Raw genomic sequence first — 21197 nt, 5'->3', positions numbered from 1 at the left:
ATGTAGGTTATGAAATTGGACGTTATTTTGAACTGCGTTGTGTCTTAGTGTGCCGTTTTCAGCGCATGCTGATGGAACGTAAACGGCGCATGCGTTACATTAAAAAAATTAAATAAAAAAAAAAATCACTGCGCATGTGCAACACTTATTGCTAAACGCACAGCATGCAGCACTTTCTTAATATTGCTACACGTTACACACAATGCAACGTGTGCACTGTGAATGTCGCACAGACTTTGTATTGCTGTGCGTTCTAATTTTTTATAACTTGCAACTTTACCGTCCCACTGTGAAAGAGGCCTTAAAATGCTCCATCCTTGTGTGGTGTGTGTTTTTTTTTTTTTTTTGTTTTTTTGTTTTTTTTTTTTGCTTTGAGTTTAGTAAACTAAATAAAGATTCCAGATCACATTTCAAAGTCTGTTTGAAATGGAAGGTTTTCTTACTTTTGGGTTACTTACCTTTTGGGCAGGTTCCTTGTGACAATGTGGCAGTGATTCTGTTCTGTAATTGGTCATTTTGTATGGCATGATACAAATATCAAGTGTGCGATGTGACTTACATAAGTTATTCCTGGTCCCATCAGAAGATAAATTCTCATGAAATTTGTTGATGCTACTGTGTTGTTCATTACCCGTTATTGCCTGATTCTTGCTATTACTTTTTGTGAGCGGGCAATATTTGCTAAATGTCAATTTCCACTAATCTTAAAGGTCCATACCTAAATTGGCTTTTACTTGCTAGTAACTGTTTAGGTATCCATTTGCCATGTATACAGATGTTCTTTGAAGCAGTCAATAATTTTGTTCGATTTTGGACAAAATTGCAATTGAGCAGCTATGTTTGGGCATCAATCTCTGGCAGATTTGATCACCATGATCAAGTCTGCAGGGAAAATTGATTAGTGTATGGGCATATTTAATCTACGAATTTGGTTTATAGTTGAGATTTGTTGATAGGGTAACTGTTGGGAAGGTTTCTCTGTAGAGGGAGGTTAGGTTGAAAGATTGAGATACTGGGGTTGGACAGTTAGGGTGCGTACACACGCCTGATCTGTTCAAATGATGTGTCGTCAGACCCGCCCACAGGGCGGCCGTTTTGAGGACCGTTTCTTGTGTATGCAGTCTGTCGGCAGACTAATAAGGCTGATCCGCTCGTCTGCCGACCCGTTGTTTGAAGAAATCAAGCATGTGTACGTGCCTTTAAAGGGGAACTTCAGCCTAAACATACTGTCATTAAGTTACATTAGTTATGTTAATTAAAATAGATAGGTAATAATCTCTTACCCACCCTGTTTTAAAAGAACAGGCAAATGTCTGTGATTTCATTGGGGCAGCCATTTTTTTTCATGGGGGCAGCCATCGTTTTGGTTGAAAGGAGGTGGTCGGGAGTATGAGACAGTTCCAACTGTCCTGTGTCCTGATCACCTCCCCCAGTTGCGCGCTAGACTTCAAATCTCAAATTCAACCCCCCCCCCCCCAAATTTGCACCAAAACAGCAGAACGAGAACATCAGAAATTCCATCATGCTTTGCACAGCATTAGGGGAAAAATTCCCGGTTTTCTTCTGTGCAGCTACAAATGAGGCTTGGGTAAGAAAAAAACGTTCTGGTTCTGTGAAACTATTAAAGAAACGCCAAGCCTTTTCAGTGCTAACTAAAATATCCTGTGAGAATGCAAACAAACATTGTCACTGTAAACCCACTTTTCCACTTTAGATTCCTAAACTGTTTCAATTTAGCGTACCCTTTTGTGACTTTTACAGTATTAAACTGTGTGTGTTTTTTTTTTTTTTTTTTTTTTTCCTTAAAGAGACACTGAAGCGAAAAAAAAAAAAATGATATAATGAATTGGTTGTGTACTATGAATAATTACTAGAAGATTAGCAGCAAAGAAAATATTCTCATACTTTTATTTTCAGGTATATAGTGTTTTTTCTAACATTGCATTATTCTATAATATGTGCAGATTACACAACACTCAGCATTCAAAATGATTCTTTCAGAGCAGTCTGTGAAGTAATGACCTCTCCTCTAGCAGAGAAAAAGTAAACAGTTCACTTAGGCTTAGTGCACACCGGAGCGTTTCCGCTGCGGTTTGCGATCCGCTTGCGGGTGCGGATCCGCTTGGGTAATGTATTTCAATGGGCTGGTGCACACCAGAGCGGGAGGCGTTTTGCATAAACGCATACTCCCGGGCTGCTGCAGATTTTGGATTGCGGATGCGTTTCTGCCTTAATGTTAAGTATAGGAAAACCGCAAACCGCTCTGAAAAACGGCACTTCAGAGCGGTTTGCCAGGTGTTTTTTGTTACAGTAGCTGTTCAGTAACAGCTTTACTGTAACAATACATGAAATCTACTACACCAAAATCGCTACACAAAACCGCAAAACGCTGGCTGAAACGCTACAAAAAAAGAAGAAAAAGCGTTTCAAAATCTGCTAGCATTTTGCGGATCTGCTAGCGGTTTTTGGTGTGCACTAGGCCTTACAGTTGAGATAAGTCAGATAACAGCCCTCTCCAGGACTAACTTAGAGCTTAATGGCTTGTTTGCATAGAGATAACTGGAGTTTCTCAACTCTTCCTGTACTGGAAACAATTAGACTGATGTATCTGATCTTAATGTTTTATTTCTTAGCTGTACTACACATACAAATCCTAATATCATCATTTTTTTTTTCGCTTCAGTGTTTCTTTAAAGGAAATGTCCAAGCTGGAAAAAAAAAAAAAAGACTTCTACTTATCCGTGGCTTCCTCCAGCCCCTGGCAGCCGACATGTCCCTCACAGCAGCTCTGGTGTCCCGGGATCTCCTGTTTTAGATTGGCGACCTTGCCAGGTCAGGATCTTCTGCGCGAGCGCTGCTGTCAATCATGTCCACGTGGTCTGGAGTGTATTGTGCAGGTGCAGAACTACTTCGCCTTCGCAGTACTATCCAGGCTATCGCGAATGGAGGGCCACCGGCTTATAATGGAACTGCGGGGAGGCAAATGGCAGCTGCCAGGGGCTGGAGGAGGCCCTGGGGGTAAGTAGATGTCTCCCCCCCCCCCCCTCGGACATTACCTATAAGTGTATGTGGCTTTAACTGAATAACTGAAGTAGTTGTGAATTTTTTTTACTTTTTGTATATATAAAAATTTATGGGAATTGTCTAAATTGAATTCAGTGAATAATAGTATTTTATAACATAAATAATAATTTGCCTTTGTACAGATACTCAGCGTGCGCTGGACCTCTTGGAGGAATATCGCACCAAACTTAACCAAACTGAGGACAAACAACTCAGGAAATCTATTGAGAGGGTCATTGGGATTTTCCAGAGCAACCTCTTTCAAGCTTTAATTGGTAAGTATATTCAGTGGAACAAATTTATTGTGTTTTTTTTTTTGTTTTTGTTTTTTTTGTTTTGTTTGTTTGTAGTTTTTAATTGCACTTTAATGTAACAGACATTGCTATTATTTTTGCTGGGACCTGTTTAGGAGGGGTTCTGTAATTGTGGCATAACTTGGCATACCAGTAACACTTTCCAGGGTGGCAAAATGGAGGAATTAATAAAACCTTACATTTTTGGGTGCATTGAAACATTCCAGTTTTGTCTTTATATGGTTCCTGCAATGCTTGTCTATACTTCCTTGTGTGCTTTCTGCTTCTGCATGTGAAAGTAGAGCAGCAAGGAATTGTACAAGTGTACGTTGGTGGCAAGATGCTGAAAGCTGTGTACATTTTATTCAAATGATTTTTCATTCTTTTACTCTTTAACATTCCTCTTTAACATTATATATACTTACCTCAGTTGTAGAACGTCTCTGGATAGTTCAGAGGCTTTACCGATCCTCCTAGAGTCCACTGTTCCAGTGCTGGATCCCTTTGATAATATTTAACAGCAGCTTGTTGAGTATGCTCTTGTTAGCCAGGCTCTCTAGTCTATTTACGATCTACTCCGTAGCGTGCACAAGCTACTTTGTTCTATTGGGCATGTGTGGACTGTACTTGCACATGCCCAGTACAGAAAACTAGTACATGAATGGGTGCGATACCACAAAGAGGAGGTTTCTGGGCATCAATGGTGGGCTTGAGGTGGAACATTTCTACAGGCTTCCCAATACTTTGGTAAGTATCTTTTTAAAGCTTAGCTTGAACAGTAGTTTTGTGAATCGCACGCCTGAAAGAAGAATGGATTAATCTAGGTCAAAGCACCTGATCTGCATGCTTTTTCAGGGTCTATGGCTAAAAGTATTAGAATCAGCCAGGGCAATTTGCATTGTTTAAAAGGAAATAAATATGTTGGCCTTGATACCCCTTTTCCATATCCCTCTTGCGTCAGGTGTGCTTATCTCACCTAAATGAGTATCAAAATATTTTTAAATGAAAGGACTTGCTCCCAGAAATCACAGTTGTCCTAATGTGAGATGGTGGTGGATGTGTAAAATATTCAGCTCGGAGGAAGTTTACATTGATAAATTCAGTGCATCTGCTTAGAAAGTCGCAGTACACAGGGAGCAGTCAGCATATCTCAAGTTGTAAATGTTGGACAAATGTAAATGGCACACAGCTAGTCATAACTTTTTTGTTTGTATTTATATTTTGTCAATGTCACTAATGTCAATGCTTAAACTATACCTATCATGAAAAAAGAGGTTGCTATTTCTGACTATTGGAAAGAAAAAAAACTAGTTTTGTGGCTGTAATGTAGCTCCTTGGTCTATTCTTTTTCTCAACATTCTCTTGTTGTGCATCTGTGCATAGAAAGTATCTCTGGTATCAGTAAGTACAGCTCTGGTACCCCTTTGTATGTTCACATTTTTAGTAGTTTACACTGAGTACATATACTTTCCAAACATTTACTATTGCTTTTCAAATATACCTGAGCCAAAGCTCTGGTACAAAATCACATCCTTGCCTAAGGAGAGGGAAGTCTGTGAATTCTAATGAGGCTTCCCAAGGTGTCCTACAGACCCTCCAAAGATTACCGACAAGGGTTGATGGTAATCTGGTCATTGCCACACTCCTCTTCCAGCACAAGCGTGTCTGCACTGCGCCTGTTCTACCACAAGAGGAGAGCGGCCCGATAAGCTGCAGGAATCAGAGGACGGTGAGGGGGAGCCTCATTGGGATCCAGAGGCTTTCCTCTCCTTAGGTAAGTATGTGTTTCTGAACCCACGCTTTGGCTCAGGTTTGTGCAATCTAACTTACATACTTATTCAGTTTTGTTTATAAACCATTTATGACAGGGCTGCACAATTTCCAGGGGCTAGGTAACCATGACGTCTTAAGAATTAAAGCTTGTGTCTAACTTTTGAGCTTCTTTAATTGTTAATGGAGCTGGATTCTATAAATATCCTGCTGTCATCTGTATTGGATACACTGGCTCCTAACATTCCACATTAATTTGTCTTCCTCACATCCTTTCATTTTTTGTGTTCTAAAATTGAACAGTTGCAATACTTGCCATCAAACCCAAATATCCTTGGACTGACCAGAAGTACTAGCTTTAGGGTTTGAACATTCTCGTACTACAGGCTGAGGACTAGGTTCTGAATTTCATGTTTCGCTCTCTTGTAATTGTTCATATAGTGTTGGGACTTTCCTCCTACATTTCCAAACTGCATTCTTGTTTTCTAGTGAGCCACTCAAAACATCACAGCAAAGGAAATGATCATGGTCATACAGTAGGGCTAGCAAACATTCTCAATTTTACTCTCATGACTATTTATCTTTAATGAACGTGATTGTACAATCTTTATTTTTTTATTTATTTATTTTTTCCCCTACAATTTAGATATACAAGAATTTTATGAAGTGACCTTACTGGATAATCCTAAATGTATTGACAACTCTAAGCAACCTGTTCCGGCGCTGCCTGTAAATACTTGGGACTTTTCCAGCCTTCCCAGCCTTCCTAGTCTTCCCAGCACCACAGTAACTTCAGAAACCCTTCCAAGCAGCCTTAGTGGAGAGGTAGGAGACTTTTTGTCTTTTTGTTTAATTATAACACCGAGTTTAAAGGTTTGCAACTGATTGAATTAAGAGTATTTGTTGCTTTGTTTCTCTTGCAGAAGGTTGTGCTTATTTCTCGTCCTTGTTGTTGGCACAATCCCATGCTGGTGTGACTAGCTTTTTACCTTTTTTATTCTGTGGTGTATGTGTAGCCTCACTAACTTGCATGTTCTGTTTTGTTCTCCAAAATACTCCAGCATGTCCTCCATTTTTGGGACTTACCCAGGTGTAGAAATGTCCTCAGACCATTGACTCTCTGACTACTGGTTTCAGAGGTTGGACCAGGATCTGGTGGGGCAGCATAACAATTTATCAGAGCCGAATGATCTTTGGGGATGTTCTCAGAATTTCTCAGACCCTATTTACAAGTTTTGTATCGCTACAAGCATTTGCAGCCTTATACTTTAATTTTTAACCATGCTACTTTGTGGCTGAAACTTATTCATATCATTCCTATCCTGAGCCTGTTAGTAGTCCGAGGCTCTATGTGTCTTCTTTGAGGTTCAAAGGTGATGCGACAAGTAAGATGTGCATGTTTCCTTGCTTGACATTATCCCATTGAGTTGAGATTTTCATACTAGAAACTCTGATCTTCAGGTTGTTAGGGAAGCAAGCTAACCAGGATGTGCATACACTATATATTCAAGCTAGCCCAGTACTTGTATGCCTTGTCAATACATGTATGTTCCACTTTTTAAAGGGTACCTAAACTGAGAAGGATATGGCTTTTTCCTTTTTAAAATAATACCAGTTGCCTTACTCTACTGCTGATCCTGTGTCTCTAATTCTTTTAGCCACACCCCTGCAACAAGCATGCAGATCAGGTGCTCTGACTCCACTCGGACTGGATTAGCTGCATGCTTGTTTTTCAGGGGGGGGGGGGGGGGGGGCGTCGGTTATGGGGTGATGAGTGGGGTGCGCAACCTAGTGAACAGTGTCGTGCGCAGCGGGTTACCGGGGGGGGGGGGGGGGTTCTGGGGTGCCGCTGCATTGCTAGCATAGTTGCCCAAGTATAGGTAGTTTAGTTGCCCCAGTATAGCTAGTATAGTGACCAGTATAGCTAGTATAGTCCCAGTATGGGTAGGTAGTGCCCAGTATAGCTAATATAGTGTCCAGTATTGGTAGGTAGTGCCCCAGTACAACTAGTATAGTGCCTAGTATGGCTAGTATAGTGCCCCAGTATGGCTAGTATAGTGCCCAGCGTGGCTAGTATAGTGCCCAGCGTGGCTAGTATAGTGCCCAGTAAAGTGCCCTAGTATGGGTTGGTGGTGCCCCCGCTCCTGTTACCTTATGAGCGAGCGGGCGGCCGCTTCCGTATTCCCCCCAGGCGCCGCTCTCCTTCATGCCTCATCTACGATACCAGCAGCGCATCTTGCGGAGGAGGGAAGGAGGCGGGGCAGCGGCTTCCTGTAGCGGCGATATGCTACGCCGCTACCATGGCAACCGCTGACCCGCCTCCTTCCCTCCTCCGCAAGACGCGCTGTTAGCTGAGATGCTGCATGAAGGAGAGCGGCGCCTGGGGGAATCCGGAAGCGGCCGCTCACTCATAAGGTAACGTGCGGCGGGGGGGGGAGGGGCAAGAGGACAGACCCGCCGCGGCCCAGCTGGAAACTGCCAACGGACCGGCAGTGGGGACCCCTGTGTTAAAGGATACCTGAAGAGACATGTGACATGAGATAGTCATGTGTATGTACAGTGCCTAGCACACAAATGGCTATGCTGTGTTCCTTTTTTATCTTTCTTTGCCTGAAAGAGTTAAATATCAGGTATTAAAGTGGCTGACTTAGTCCTGACTCAGATAGGAAGTGACTACAGTGTGACCCTCACTGATAAGAAATTCCAACTGTAAAACATTTTCCTAGCAGAAAATGGCTTCCGAGAGCAAGAAAGGGATAAAAAGGGGTGTTATCAGTGAGGGTCACACTGTAGTCACTTCCTGTCTGAGTCAGGACTGAGTTAGCCACTTACATACCTGATATTTAACACTTTTAGGCAGAGAAAGAAAAACAGGAACACAGCATACAGTAATTTGTGTGCTAGGCACTGTACATACCCATGTCTATCCCATCATGTCACATGTCACTTCAGGTATCCTTTAAGTGGTCTGTCACAGGTGGGACTTTTACAAAGGTTTTTTTTTTTTTTTTTTCACCAAGGGGCTGGTAACGAGACTCTTCCTAAGGGCCCATTTACACTTAATCAGTAGGTGTGCCTTACTACACGTTTTTTCCATAGCCGTGCATTGTGAAAAAGATTTCAGTTAAAACGTGTTAAGTGTGAAAGGTGCCATAGAAACCATGGGCATTACTTTGAAAATCTGTTTTCTTTCAGTTATAACTGAGAGCAACTGATTAAGTGTAAAAGGGGCCTAAGGTATTTGTCACTAAAGAGGATCTGTCATGGGGCTTAGTCACCAAGGAGTCTGTTACAGGGGGAATTTGTCTCTTAGGCCTGGTTTCCAATTTTGCGTTTTGTGTCCGATTTTTCTCTCCGAAAATTTGCATTGATTTTGCAACTAATGGTAGTGAATTGGGCTGTTTCCACTTAATGCGAATTTTCGTACGTGTGAAAAAATCGGAGGTCCTGTATAATTTTTTCTGACATCGCGTACAATGCTTTGTATAGGCAATGCGAATTTTCGCATTTATTTGTCCGAAAATTCGCAATTGATCCATGGTTACATGAAGTTGTCAGCAGTCATGACTAAGCTGTTACTAGGCAGATTATGTTTAACTAATGCGAACAAAAATTTGCATAAAACGCATAAAAATTTACATGCAAATTTTCACCATTCAGAAAAATCGTATACGAATTTTTTGCAGGTGAAAATACACCTGTATGCTACAGTGGAAAAGTAGCCTTAAGCCAGAAATACAGTGCACAATTTAATACTTTTTTGCCCAGATATTTGATCAGACAAAACGTCTGTTCGTAAATTAGATTTTAACATTTGTGATTGATTTTATAAAGGGCTAAAATTGATGTAAAAGACTGATGCACAAGGTTGGTCTTTAGTAGTAAAAAAAAATATTATATCTATTGAAAACCTCAATGGTAAGTAAATTGTGCATGGCCAGCTTAAGTGGGCGCTGGGTGAAGTCTGTTATAAGTTTGAACAATAAATACTATTGTGAATTGGGCGCCATATGAAAACAAAAAATATTTACAGTGGCAATGACTATAGTAAAACATTGGTAAATATTACTGGTATTTCACTACAACTAAACCTAACCCTACTCTCACACAGAACCCTTCCAGAGGCCTAACCCTAAACTCTCTCTCCTGACACTTAATCTTAACCCCCCCCCCCCCCCCCCCCCCCCAACCAAATGAAAAATTGTCTGCAAAGTGTAATGAAGGGAACTGAGTTTGTGATTGCAAGGTGAGGGTAAACTATGCAATTACCAAGTGTCTACGACCATTGTTGTGATGGTCCACCTGACTCGAGCTCACTCCCACAGGGTGTGGTTGTGTGACATATTTTATGCAAAGGAAGCGCTGGTTTTACAGATTTGAAAAGCATTGAACTGTTGAAGACACACTTTCCCTGTGCGCATTTGCTGTCATTATTTGGACTCTATCTGTTGGCGCAAACTCAGAGATTTATAGACTGAAGTCCTCTTTACTTGTCTTATACCAGTTTGGTGTGTGCTGTGGAAGTAGAAAAATTTTTCCCAATCTAAAAGTAATTCAGCACTTCATGAAACTCAAAATCTACTTTAGTTTGGAATTTCTATGAGCATATATAAGCAGCTTTATAAATCCTTTTGTAATAAGTTCTTTCCATTTTAGTTTATTTCCAGCTCAGACTTTCCAAATGTGACGATAAACTCAAAGCCTCTGCGCATTTCGAATTTGGCTTGCCTGGTTTGTATTGTAATTCACTTAAAAGTAGAATTGTAACTTCCCCCCCACACCTGTGCAGATGACACATTTGACACTACATTTCTCTAAGGAACTCTGTTGGTTGTTTTGTGCTTGAAGTGATCCAAGTGAGAAGTTTGGTACTTCAGTAGAGGGAAGCTTCTCATTAGTTTACTGAATGGTAGACCAAGACCAATGGCTATTCTCCCTGGGGAGGAAAGATTCCCTTTGGCCTGTTGCAATGCAATGGGGAGCCCCATAATGCTTCTTTCAGTATAGCAGTGCTTGTCCCCTGCAGTGGATGTGAGCTTTGATGGTGGTCCCTAATGTCATCTGGAGCAATGGATTGGATGGGTGACAGCAGTGTATGGGATTAACAGTGGTGCGTAATGGGAATAAGTCGACAGACTGTGAGGAACCTTGGTGTGTGTGCTCAGAATACGCTGTGAATGGCTGTTGTGCAGTGTGAACGCAGCCTAAATATGTTTGTAGTAAAGCTTGTAGGTTCTGAAAGGCCAGGGCCACTTTTTAGTAAGTGCTCTAAAGGGAAAACTCTAGAATAAAGCTTTACTCTCCTAGCAAGTTCAACTACTTTGTCTCCTAATTCATTAGCACTACACAGCTGAAATTCACACTTGATTGCAGTAGGTGATGTTAACGTATATAGAACGTTAATTGGTTTTGTTAAGTTTAGCAGTGAATCTGTTTCTCATGACTGTGAATTTTAAAAGTGCTACTTTGCAGGTCCTGAAGTGTTCTCTAAACTTCTTAAATTGTCAGATACTTTAGTTTTCTTGTCCTTTTGTGTTTCTGTATGTAATTTGGGTAAGTACTTTAAATTCAGTTTTACTTTAAAGAGTATTTGTCAGGCTACAAAAGCTAATTTAAACCTCTATTCTCCTGTGTTAAACAGTTTAGAAGGAAGCCAAAAAGGCATCACTGAAGATAAAAATCTCTCTTACATTTGATGTGTGCTTATCAGCAAAGCTGTTATTCCCAAGCTCTTAAAAAGACGCAAGCCGCATACCATACTGCAAAGCATTCTGGGGCTCTCCCCTCGGCTGCTAATGAGAAGTTACAGGGTCAAGTAACAATAGCATGTAACTCAGTCCAGTGCACAGCACTGATAAATCTCCTGGCAGAGTACACTGCAGGAGTCCGCTATTGTTCCTAGCCACATGGCTAATTAATATTCACTGCACACTAGTGTTATTCAGTAGGAGCTTTTCTGTGATCAGGAAGCAGGGAGGACATGACGACACATTTGGCTTCATAGGAGACAGACAAACATGGAACCTGCCATGAGCTGTCAGGAGCATCATTCTCTGCATATACTATATAAAAATTCTGTGAAATCCAAACGTGGACAGTGAAATGCATATGTAATGTAAGTACAGCCTATATTTAGCTACTGATATATGTGTTTATTTTCTCTGAGACCTTATACCTAACAGTTCCTCTTTAAAGACAAATATGGTGGAGTAGCTAAATTTTTTTGTGTACAATGTTGTGTTTTTCTGAGGTAGTATTGTGACTGTCCCGTGAGTTGGTGAAATGTTAAGGCTTACACACCATGCAATTTTTTTTTTCTATTTTTTTTTTTTTTTTTAATTTTTTTTTTTTCAGATCAATTTCCAGCATGTCTTTTCTGCTGATCGAGAAGGGGATTGTGGTTTTTTTTTTTTTTTTCCCCCCCCCGTGCAGTACTGATCTCAAAATGAATCCCCTTCTTGATCAGAAGCAGATAAACTGATGGATAACTCCCAGCATGTTATCTGATGGGAAAGTTGCATGGTGTTTGTGTAATCTAGGTTCACACATACAATTTGTACAGTTCCTGGCAGGTAAAACTAATGAAAAAACAAAAATACACTGATGCAAGCAGACAGGACTGCAAGGGAACTGCATACATTTTGTTTGAACCAATCCAAAGCCATTATAGGAGCAGCAGAACACTGCCAATTTTTAGTGCTGAAGGAGAAAACCTGTGGTGTGCAATTACTTGACGTGAGAGAGTAGAAAGAAATGTCCGCTACAGTCTAGAGCAGTACTGTACTATCAAGTATGTAATATAAAGCTTTTTTTATTTTATTTTTTTGATTCTAATACTTTCTTATAGAGCACTGGCCACTAATGCAGTGCTTTCCAGAGCACTTCGGCATGTCATGAACGGTCTCTCTCTGAGGAGCTCACAATCTAATTGTTTACCATACTTGTACGAGTGATATCTGGAAAGGAACAGCTGCTCTAATTTAATCAATTAAAGCGGAATATAACCCTGCATTTCAACTTTGCTCTAAAACATTATTTACAGTATATTATATGCAACCAGCAATTTTTTTTTTTTACTAGACCAGCATTGGAAGGGTTACACAGGGCTTTAAAGTTCCTTTAGATTTCTGCAGACGCATCCGAAGCTGAAAAAAAATACATTTTGTTTACAGAAATGTATTTAAGTGTTGAATGACTCATCTCTCTGACTGAGAAGGAGCTTGGAGGACTGCCAAAGAGTGTGTAACTGTTTATCAATAGATACATACAATGTAACAATCTGAACTTCTGCATATCTCTCCACGGAACTTGAAACGTCTGTGTTTAACCCTTCCAATGCTGGTCTAGTTAAAAAAAAAATGCTTTTTGCATATAATATGCTGTAAATAATATTTTAGAGCAAAGTTGACATGCAGGGTTATATTCCGCTTTAAGGATGCATTTTATTTATTTTAGACATTTAAGAGAAAGGAAAGGTGTTCTGGAAAACTGGCTGCATCACCAAAGTATGAAAATAACTCACACAATAGTCATGATCTGAATAGATCAAAACAAGCTAACAATTGGCATCCATAAAGTGCCCCTGCACACAAGTGTAATGCGAGGGGTAATTGATTATAACTGGCACACCCTCTGAGTAATCCCAAGCGGCTGCACAAAATCCTTATTTTTGGATCAGTTGATCCAAAAAGGGATAATTGAGACCCGGGTCAAAGCTTATTGCAAAGCAAAATAGTAGGGAGAGTTACCACCAAAGTGGGGGTGCTAAATGAATAAAGCATAAATAAATTGTGTACTCCAGGAGACATGTGACAAACATGTATGTTCAGTGCAAAACAAACAACCAGGCCATTTTACTTGTATCTTGCTGCCTGATAGTTAATTTTAAGGCAAGTTGGGAGCAGCGTCGGTCTTGTCGTACCTTGTTGGGAATATAGTAAACCTCACTGATAAGATTACAGCTAAAGGTTTTCCTGGCACAATACAACTTCTGAGAGCAGAAAACTGTAACCATTCATGTAATTGAGCGCTGGGACACTTAGACTACCACTGAACAGAGGCAACAAAACGTTCAATCTACTTTGTAAATATTTAAATATAAAATAAAACCATGACATATCTAAAGTCATTTTTCGGAGTAGGAGGATAAATACAATTATTTGTCAGTTTATTTTCAAGTTGAATTCACTTTAATGCGGATCCGAGATGAAAATCTAACTATAATAAAGTAACTTGCCTATATATCTTATCTAAAGTTTAGATGGATTACACAGCAAATCTAGCTGCAAACAGCTTCAACAGTTTATGATTTATTCCTGTGATACAATGAGAGCAGCCATGTTTTGTCACATTACACACAGGCAAGTTGATCTGTATCTCCAGCCCTCAGCCTGTGAAATCTTCACTCTCCTCTCCTATTCCCTCTTACCCTCTGCCTCTGAAATCTCTGGCTAGAAACCTCCTCCTCCTGCCCAGACTGAGCTCCCATAAGCCCTTGCTACTAAGGCTCAGAGTGCCAAGGCTCTCTGCAGAAGCTGTGGGCGAGGTGTGTTTAGTTTATAGGGAATTAGAGTAGTTAAAAAAAAAAAAGAAGAAGAATTTGGCTTGAGGAATGCCCTATAAACCATATGAAAGGAACACAATTATGCAATGAGAAAATTTTATCTCAGATCCCCTTTAACCACTTGCCGACCACCCACAGGCGATGGGCGGCGGCAAAGTGGACGCCTTAAAGACCGCAATACGCACATCGGCGGCGGGTCCGGCCAGCGATCGCGCTACCGCCAGCGACAGGCCCCGCCCACCTGGCGCGATACCCCGCCGGCTAATTAGCAGCGCCGGCGGAGTTTGAAAAGCGCGATCAGGCCAATCAAAATGTATAATACACTTTGTGTACATGACAAAGTGTATTATACAGGCTGCCTCCTTCTCCTCTGCACTCTGTCCGTGCGACTGTCAGAGGAGGAGGCAGCCCTGTAAGTTTGCACAACACCACGTTTTTACACCCACAGACCCCCCCCCCTGACCACCCCAGCACACCCCTGTATACACCCAAGCAACCCCCTATAAACCCATCAATCACCCCCTGCTACTATCTGCCGACGCTATCATTTAGATTAGGTCCCTAACTGCCCCCTAGGGTCCCCTGATCACCACCCCCCTGTATACTATTTTATACATCTGCCTTACCCACTGATCATCTGTCTATCATCTATCATCTGTCTGTCACCTCTGTCACCTGTCTACCACCCCTTGTCACCACCACCCATCAGAGCAGACCCTAAACTGTCCCTTGGGGGCACCTGATCACCCACCCAGACCCTCAGATTGCCCTCAGACCCCCCCCTCCTGATAACCACCCCAGTGCGTGGTTTACATCTATTCTCCCCTGTAATCCCTCACTGATCTCCCATCGTCACCCCCTGTGTCTGCCACCCATCAGATCAGGGCCCAGTCTGCCCCGTGCGGGCACCTAATCAACCCCCCTAACCCTCAGATAGCCCTCAAACCCCCTTCCCCCCCCCAATCACCTTCCCAGTGCACTGTATTTGATTGTGCTGACATTGTATTTGATTGTGCTGACATTGTATTTGATTGTCTCGTGATTGGCTTGGATTGTCCCGTGATTTGGTGGCCTGTGATTGGCTTGGATTGTCCCGTGATTTGAGTGCCCTGTGATTGGCCTGCGATTGCTCTGTGATTGGCTTTGTCTCGTGATTAGCTTTGATTGTCCTGTGATTGTTTCTGATTGCCTCTGATTCCCCACTCGCCACCACCCCCATGTCACTATCCTAGTGATCTAAAAACAGAGATCAGTGAAAACTGTCACTTTTTTTAGTAACACTAGTGTTAGCAGTTAGGCCAGTTAGCTAGGCCCCTTTGTTAGTGTCAGTTAGTGCTCAGCCCACTGCACCACAGTCACTAATTAGCGTCATCACTGTCGCTAATCAACATTGGTACTATATAGTATCTGTAAGTGATCATTATTGATCGCAGTCAGATCTATTAGGGTCACTAGGATCCACTAAAAACGCAGTGTTTGCCCTATCAGGCCTGATCGTTCGCCTGCACTTGCGTTCAGCCGCCCCACCGCAGTGACAGAATTTTTTTCCCCGATCACTGCAGAAAACACTGTACACTAGCTGTGGCACTGTAAACATCTTTTATTTTTTTTTTTTTTTTTTTTAAATCAGAACTCTGTGACCACAGCTTTCTACCTCTCAAATACTTCCTTTTCACTAGGTAGGTGCTCTCTTTCCTGGGTAGTCTCAGAGGAATACTCCCTAAATTTAGCAGTCCACCATGGCAAGAAAGGGGTATTCCGATGAGGTGTTCAGGTACATGGCCCAGTCGGATGAGGACGATTGGGACGAACCTTTCGACGAATCATTTGGGTCAGTTCGAACATGAATTGAACAGTGGCTCACTGACCGATGGCGATGTTGAGGTCCCAGCTAGAGCCAGGCGCACCACACCCCATGTCGTTGGACCGCAGGTGGCACAAGATCAGCCTCAAGGGCAGCAGAGTGGTGCTAGTGCTGGTCTGATTTTTCTTAGTGAGGCAGGCACCAGCAGCACAGCATCTCCTGGACCTAGCACCAGTGCTTCCTTATACCTTGGTGAAGTGGCGAGCACCAGCATGGAAGTTGAAACTGGTGCGGTGGCATGTGCAGTAACACCCCGGTCGTAGCCACCAAGTAGACGGGCCCGTGCTACCCCTAGTTTACCAGAGGTGCTGGCAAATCCAAATTGGCAATCCCCCGATACCGCCGCACCCGTACTGCCCCTTTCACCGCCCAGTCTGGAGTCCAGGTGGAGACAGATAATCTAGGATCGGCCCTAGACTTTTTTTTTTTTTTTTTTTTTATCTGTTCATCACCCAGGATCTCTTAGACCTAGTCGTGGCAGAGACCAACTGTAAAGCAACACAATTTCTAACCGCCAATCCGAATGTCTTCCTTGCCCAGCCTTTTCGGTGGGAACCAGTCCAAGTTTCCGAAATGAAATTTTTTTTTGGGGGCCTTCTCCTACACATGGGACTAATGAAACAAAATGGGTTGCGGTCTTATTGGTCAACGGACCCTGCATGTCATGTTCCCTTGTACTCTGCTGCCATGTCCAGGACACGATTTGAGAACATCCTGCGCTTCCTGCACTTCAATGATGACGAAACCTGTCATCAAAATGACCAGCCTGCTTTTGACCAGCTCCACAAAATTCGGCCTCTCATAGACCACCTGTCATCCAAATTTGCAGATGCTTATACCCCTGAACAGCAAATCTGCGTAGATGAGTCCCTCATACGTTTTACCGGGCGCCTTGGCATCAAACAGTACATCCCAAGCAAGTATGCCCGGTATGGGGTGAAACTGTATAAGCTCTGTGAAAGGGCTACAGGCTATACATCTTATTTTAGGGTCTTTGAGGAAAAAGACTCCAAATTTGAGCCGGTCAGATGCCATGACTACCTGGGGAGCAGTGGAAAGGTTGTGGAAATCTTCTATGACCTCAACATACTGCTAACGGAATACCTTGGGGTGTCTTCTTTCTAAAAAAATGGGGTCACTTGTGGGGTTTCTATACTGCCCTGGCATTTTAGGGGCCCTAAACCGTGAGGAGTAGTCTAGAAACCAAATGTCTCAAAATGACCCTTGAAATCATAAAGGTACTCCTTGGACTTTGGGCCCCTTAGCGCAGTTAGGGTGCAAAAAAAGTGCCACACGTGGTATCTCCGTATTCAGGAGAAGTCGTATAATGTGTTTTGGGGTGTATTTGTACACATACCCATGCTGGGTGGGAGAAATATCTCTGTAAATGGACAATTGTGGGGAAAAAAAAAATCAAACAATTGTCATTTACAGAGATATTTCTTCCACCCAGCATGGGTATGTGTAAAAATACACCCCAAAACACATTATACTACTTCTCCTGAGTACGGCGATACCACATGTGTGGCACTTTTTTGCACCCGAACTGTGCTAAGGGGCCCAAAGTCCAATGAGTACCTTTAGGATTTCAAGGGTCATTTTGAGACATTTGTTTTCAAGACTACTCACGGTTTAGGGCCCCTAAAATGCCAGGGCAGTATAGTAACCCCACAAATGACCCCATTTTAGAAAGACATTCAAAGGTATTCTGTTAGGAGAACGGTGAGTTCATAGAAGATTTTATTTTTTGTCACAAGTTTGTGAAAAAAAGAATAAAAATCAATTTCCGTTAAGTGTCATTTTCCGCTAACTTGTGACAAAAAATAAAATCTTCTTCTATAAACTCACCGTACTCCTAACAAAATACCTTGGGGTGTCTTCTTTCTAAAATGGGGTCATTTGTGGGGTTCCTATACTGCCCTGGCATTTTAGGGGCCCTAAACCGTTAGGAGTAGTCTTGAAACCAAATGTCTCAAAATGACCCTTGAAATCCTAAAGGTACTCATTGGACTTTGGGCCCCTTAACGCAGTTAGGGTGCAAAAAAGTGCCACACATGTGATATCGCCGCACTCGGGAGAAGTAGTTTAATGTGTTTTGGGGTGTATTTTTACACATACCCATGCTGGGTGGGAGAAATGACTCTGTAAATGGACAATTGTGTGTATAAAAAAAAATAAAAAAATTTAAACTGTCATTTACAGAGATTTCTCCCACCCAGCATGGGTATGTGTAAAAATACACCCCAAAACACATTATACTACTTCTCCTGAGTACGGCAATACCACATGTGTGGCACTTTTTTGCAGCATAACTGCGCTAAGGGGCATGCAAAACTGATCTATGCGCCCGAGCGCCGCACGGCCTTTGTTAAGGTTATCTGTTTTATTGACCTGAGGAAGCAGGCTGAGTTCCGTGAAATGCGTTGTCTACAGTATAACCGTTATTTTAATAAAGACTCCTTTTTCTACCCACGTGAGTCTTCTTTGGAGGTAAGAGACCTCCTCATCATACCCAATATTTTTATTTACTTTTATTTTTATTTAATTTATGAGTAAAATTATCTAGCTGTTGCTACAACATACTTTTGGGCGCCTCCACCAACGTACTTGACTTGTTTAAGAGAAGGTAAATGCAATCCTTACACAAGCTAAAGCTGGTTTTGTTAAAAACCGTAAGAAAAAAAAACACTAATGTTGTGTCTCAACTAGGAAATAAAAATACATGAGGCAGTAATATGAGATACCTGATTTGATGTTTATCACTGGCATACAATAGCAAATCAGATGTATGCAAGCAATAGGACTAGGAGTACTGAGCTCCATGTTTTATATTTGAAGGCATTATTTATTGACCCAAGGAAGTGGCTGTAGGCGGTGAAACGTGTTGTCATATTTTGTGCAGGAAAAAAACTGCACTGCTGTTTTTATTCTCAAAGGAAGGGTAAGGGGATAATATAGTTGAGTATAGGCTACCTGCTATTGCCGCCTGTATTCAATTCTAAACACCCCCATGTTAACTCTAGTTTGCTGTTGTGTGTCAGTGACAAACAACCAATCGCACTGCTGGTTGCGTGTTAGTTCAAATCAGCAGAAAAAGTGCCCATCCTCTGTATAAGGAGTGAGAGAAAAGCATGATCGCTCCTATTCTGTCCAGAAAATAGTCAATCTTGCAGCAGCAATCGCGTAATTCGGAACGTTCTATGGGGGTGGGGGCAGGGGAAGGTGCAAATCCCCTCCCTGCTTCCCAGATCGGCGTCCCTTGTTGCTACCCCTGTCATTTTATTACAAACCATAGGTGATTCATTTCTGGGGTTTAAGAATAAGTGATTACTTTTACTTTTATAGTCTTTCCTTAACTTGTTTGATAACAATAAACCGTTATTCATTGAGGTTGTGGCCTGCAGTATTTGTAATGCTCGATCTGTGTTCGCTATTACGAACCATGTACTATTATCTCACATGTGGTCTTGACCGCAGGAGCATTTCAACATATAGATTACTTCTTTAGATGAGCAATTAAAGTCAGTAATGGAAAGTGCTCTACTAGTCCACACTTATATATATATATTTTTTTTTTTTTTTTATTGATGAGATGTAAAATCACTGCCTGTTCTTCGTTACCTCTCACAACATTTTTCCATAGTGTTGCAGTATGTGGCCTGCTTCCTGTATTGCTTAGTGGTCTGAGTTGTCTGCAGATTGATACTAGATGGCATATGTGCCACCTACTGCGAAGGTGGCCGATGTGGAGCAATCTCACCAGTGAATCTAGCTTGTGTACAGCATCCCCTCATAGGGCATTGGCAGATGCGACGTGCTGGATCGTCTCAGTGAGGGCACGGTTCTCTTCTTTGCCATGCTGGTTGGAAGCCGCTCCATTGTGCGGAATGTTGGTTTGTTTCCTGTTTCTGTGCTAAGTGTACACTTGTTGCCCAATTGTATCACTTGCACCACTGAGCTCAATCCTGATGGGCAATGCTATATTGTGTATGCACCCTTAGTCTGTGCAGAGCTAACATTGCCAGACAGAGTAAGTCGGCTGCACACTGCTACACTTTGGAAAATTATAATTTTTAGAGCAAAGTAAATCTGAGATTTTGTAAAAAAAAAAAAAAAAAAAAAAAAAAAAAAAAATTTGACTTTTACTTACTTGGGGCTTTTTCCAGCCTCTCATAATCTTTCAGGTCCTTAGGTGTTGCTGTACTGTCATCCCAATTAAAGTTCGTGACCCGGCTGGGCTGCACACTACCTCACATGGTGGTTCCGGCAGCATGTCTTTTTGTTGATCGTGCTCTTGTATCCAGGAGAGGTCTGAGCATGCGTAGTTACAAGTCTTTACTAACTGCAAATGCTCAGAATGCGCCTGGCAAAAGGAGCGCAATTGAGGAGGCGCATGCACTATATACATTGTATAAACCCTGCTGACTGATTTTAATTTGTTTTTTGTTTAGGTTGGATTTAACTGAAACTTTCAGTTTTTGGTTTAACTTGTTGTCGTCACTAGTGAATTGACTTTGACAAGTTCAATTACTCTGTGAACCCAACGTACCTTTATTCTGGACCAGAGTACCGTATATACTCGCATATAAGCTGACCTGCATATAAGCCGATTTCCCCCCCCCCCCCCCAACTTTTACATCAGGAAAAAGTAATTGACTCCCATATAAGCTCCCCCCCCCCCCCCACTATAAATAGCCAGATGTAACCCCAATGCTAGGCATTCCCCACAGCAAGGTGCGCCCAACAATGTTAGGCAGCCCCCTTTCCCACATTGATCAGAGTGTTTAGTGGTGACCTGTTATGCAAAAACAAGCCGGTCCAAACAACTTGACACAATAACACGTGTTACTGCAGACAGATCTAGAACAGCAATGGTACCTCCCTTGCTATTTAGAACAAGAGGGATCAGAATGATTCTTTTCAATGTGATTCCTCCCCCCGAACTGTGCCTATGCTTCCCCTCCCACCCAAGTACCTCTGTGGCTATTTAAAAATAATTGGCATAATACCGGTAAGTGCAGCGATCGTGCACTTGTGTTGAGCTTTTCAATGTGCGGCTGCTGTACCCCCGCTGTGTCCTTGCCCCTCCCTGCTGGAACAGTACATGCTAATAATTGTTTCCTCCCCGAATCTTCCCCCCACCCCTGTCATTTGCAGAGCTTTCTGTAGTGGAGCGTTCACTTACCGGTCCAGTCCAGGCTGACGTGAGCCCCCAAAATGGTGTCGGTGGTTAGAGGAGTGCGAGTATCAGCATCACATGTCCGAGGATTCCCTTCTTCCCTGTGTCTCAGGACGCCACTAGATGGCATCATAGATATGGGACACAGTGAGAGCGTCAGAGAAAAAGGGAATCCCCGGACATGTGATGCTGACACTCAGCTCTCTTCTACCCATAGACAGCATTACAGGGCCCCGGACATGTGACGCTGGTACTTGCACTCCTCTACATCATTACGAGGGCTCAGGACTAGTGCGGGGGCTCGGTTAGTGCGGAAAGCTCCACTGCAGAAAGCTATGCAAATCACAGGGGGGAGATTCGGGGAGGAATCCGCTCCAGTCGGAGAGGAGGAAGATACCGCAGGAGGAAAAGCACTTTATTTTTTTTTTTTTTTCATGTACCGCTCCAGCGGAGGAGGCAGATACC

General features: G+C 42.3%; 1 protein-coding gene across 12 annotated transcripts in view; it reads left to right on the top strand.

Annotated features, from left to right (window-relative positions):
• Window positions 1-21197, top strand: part of DLG1 (discs large MAGUK scaffold protein 1) — a 283639-nt gene that overhangs the window by 21343 nt on the left and 241099 nt on the right. For all 12 annotated transcript variants that reach the window (XM_068281144.1, XM_068281133.1, XM_068281132.1 and 9 more), the window contains exons 2-3: window positions 3207-3338; window positions 5773-5951. In XM_068281144.1, coding sequence (XP_068137245.1) covers window positions 3207-3338; window positions 5773-5951 — 311 coding nt within the window. The remainder of the gene's footprint in view (window positions 1-3206; window positions 3339-5772; window positions 5952-21197) is intronic.

The sequence above is a fragment of the Hyperolius riggenbachi genome, chromosome 4 (genome assembly GCF_040937935.1).
Source record: "Hyperolius riggenbachi isolate aHypRig1 chromosome 4, aHypRig1.pri, whole genome shotgun sequence".
NCBI classification, from domain to species: Eukaryota; Metazoa; Chordata; class Amphibia; order Anura; family Hyperoliidae; genus Hyperolius; species Hyperolius riggenbachi.
This window is presented reverse-complemented; position numbering and strand designations above follow the sequence as displayed.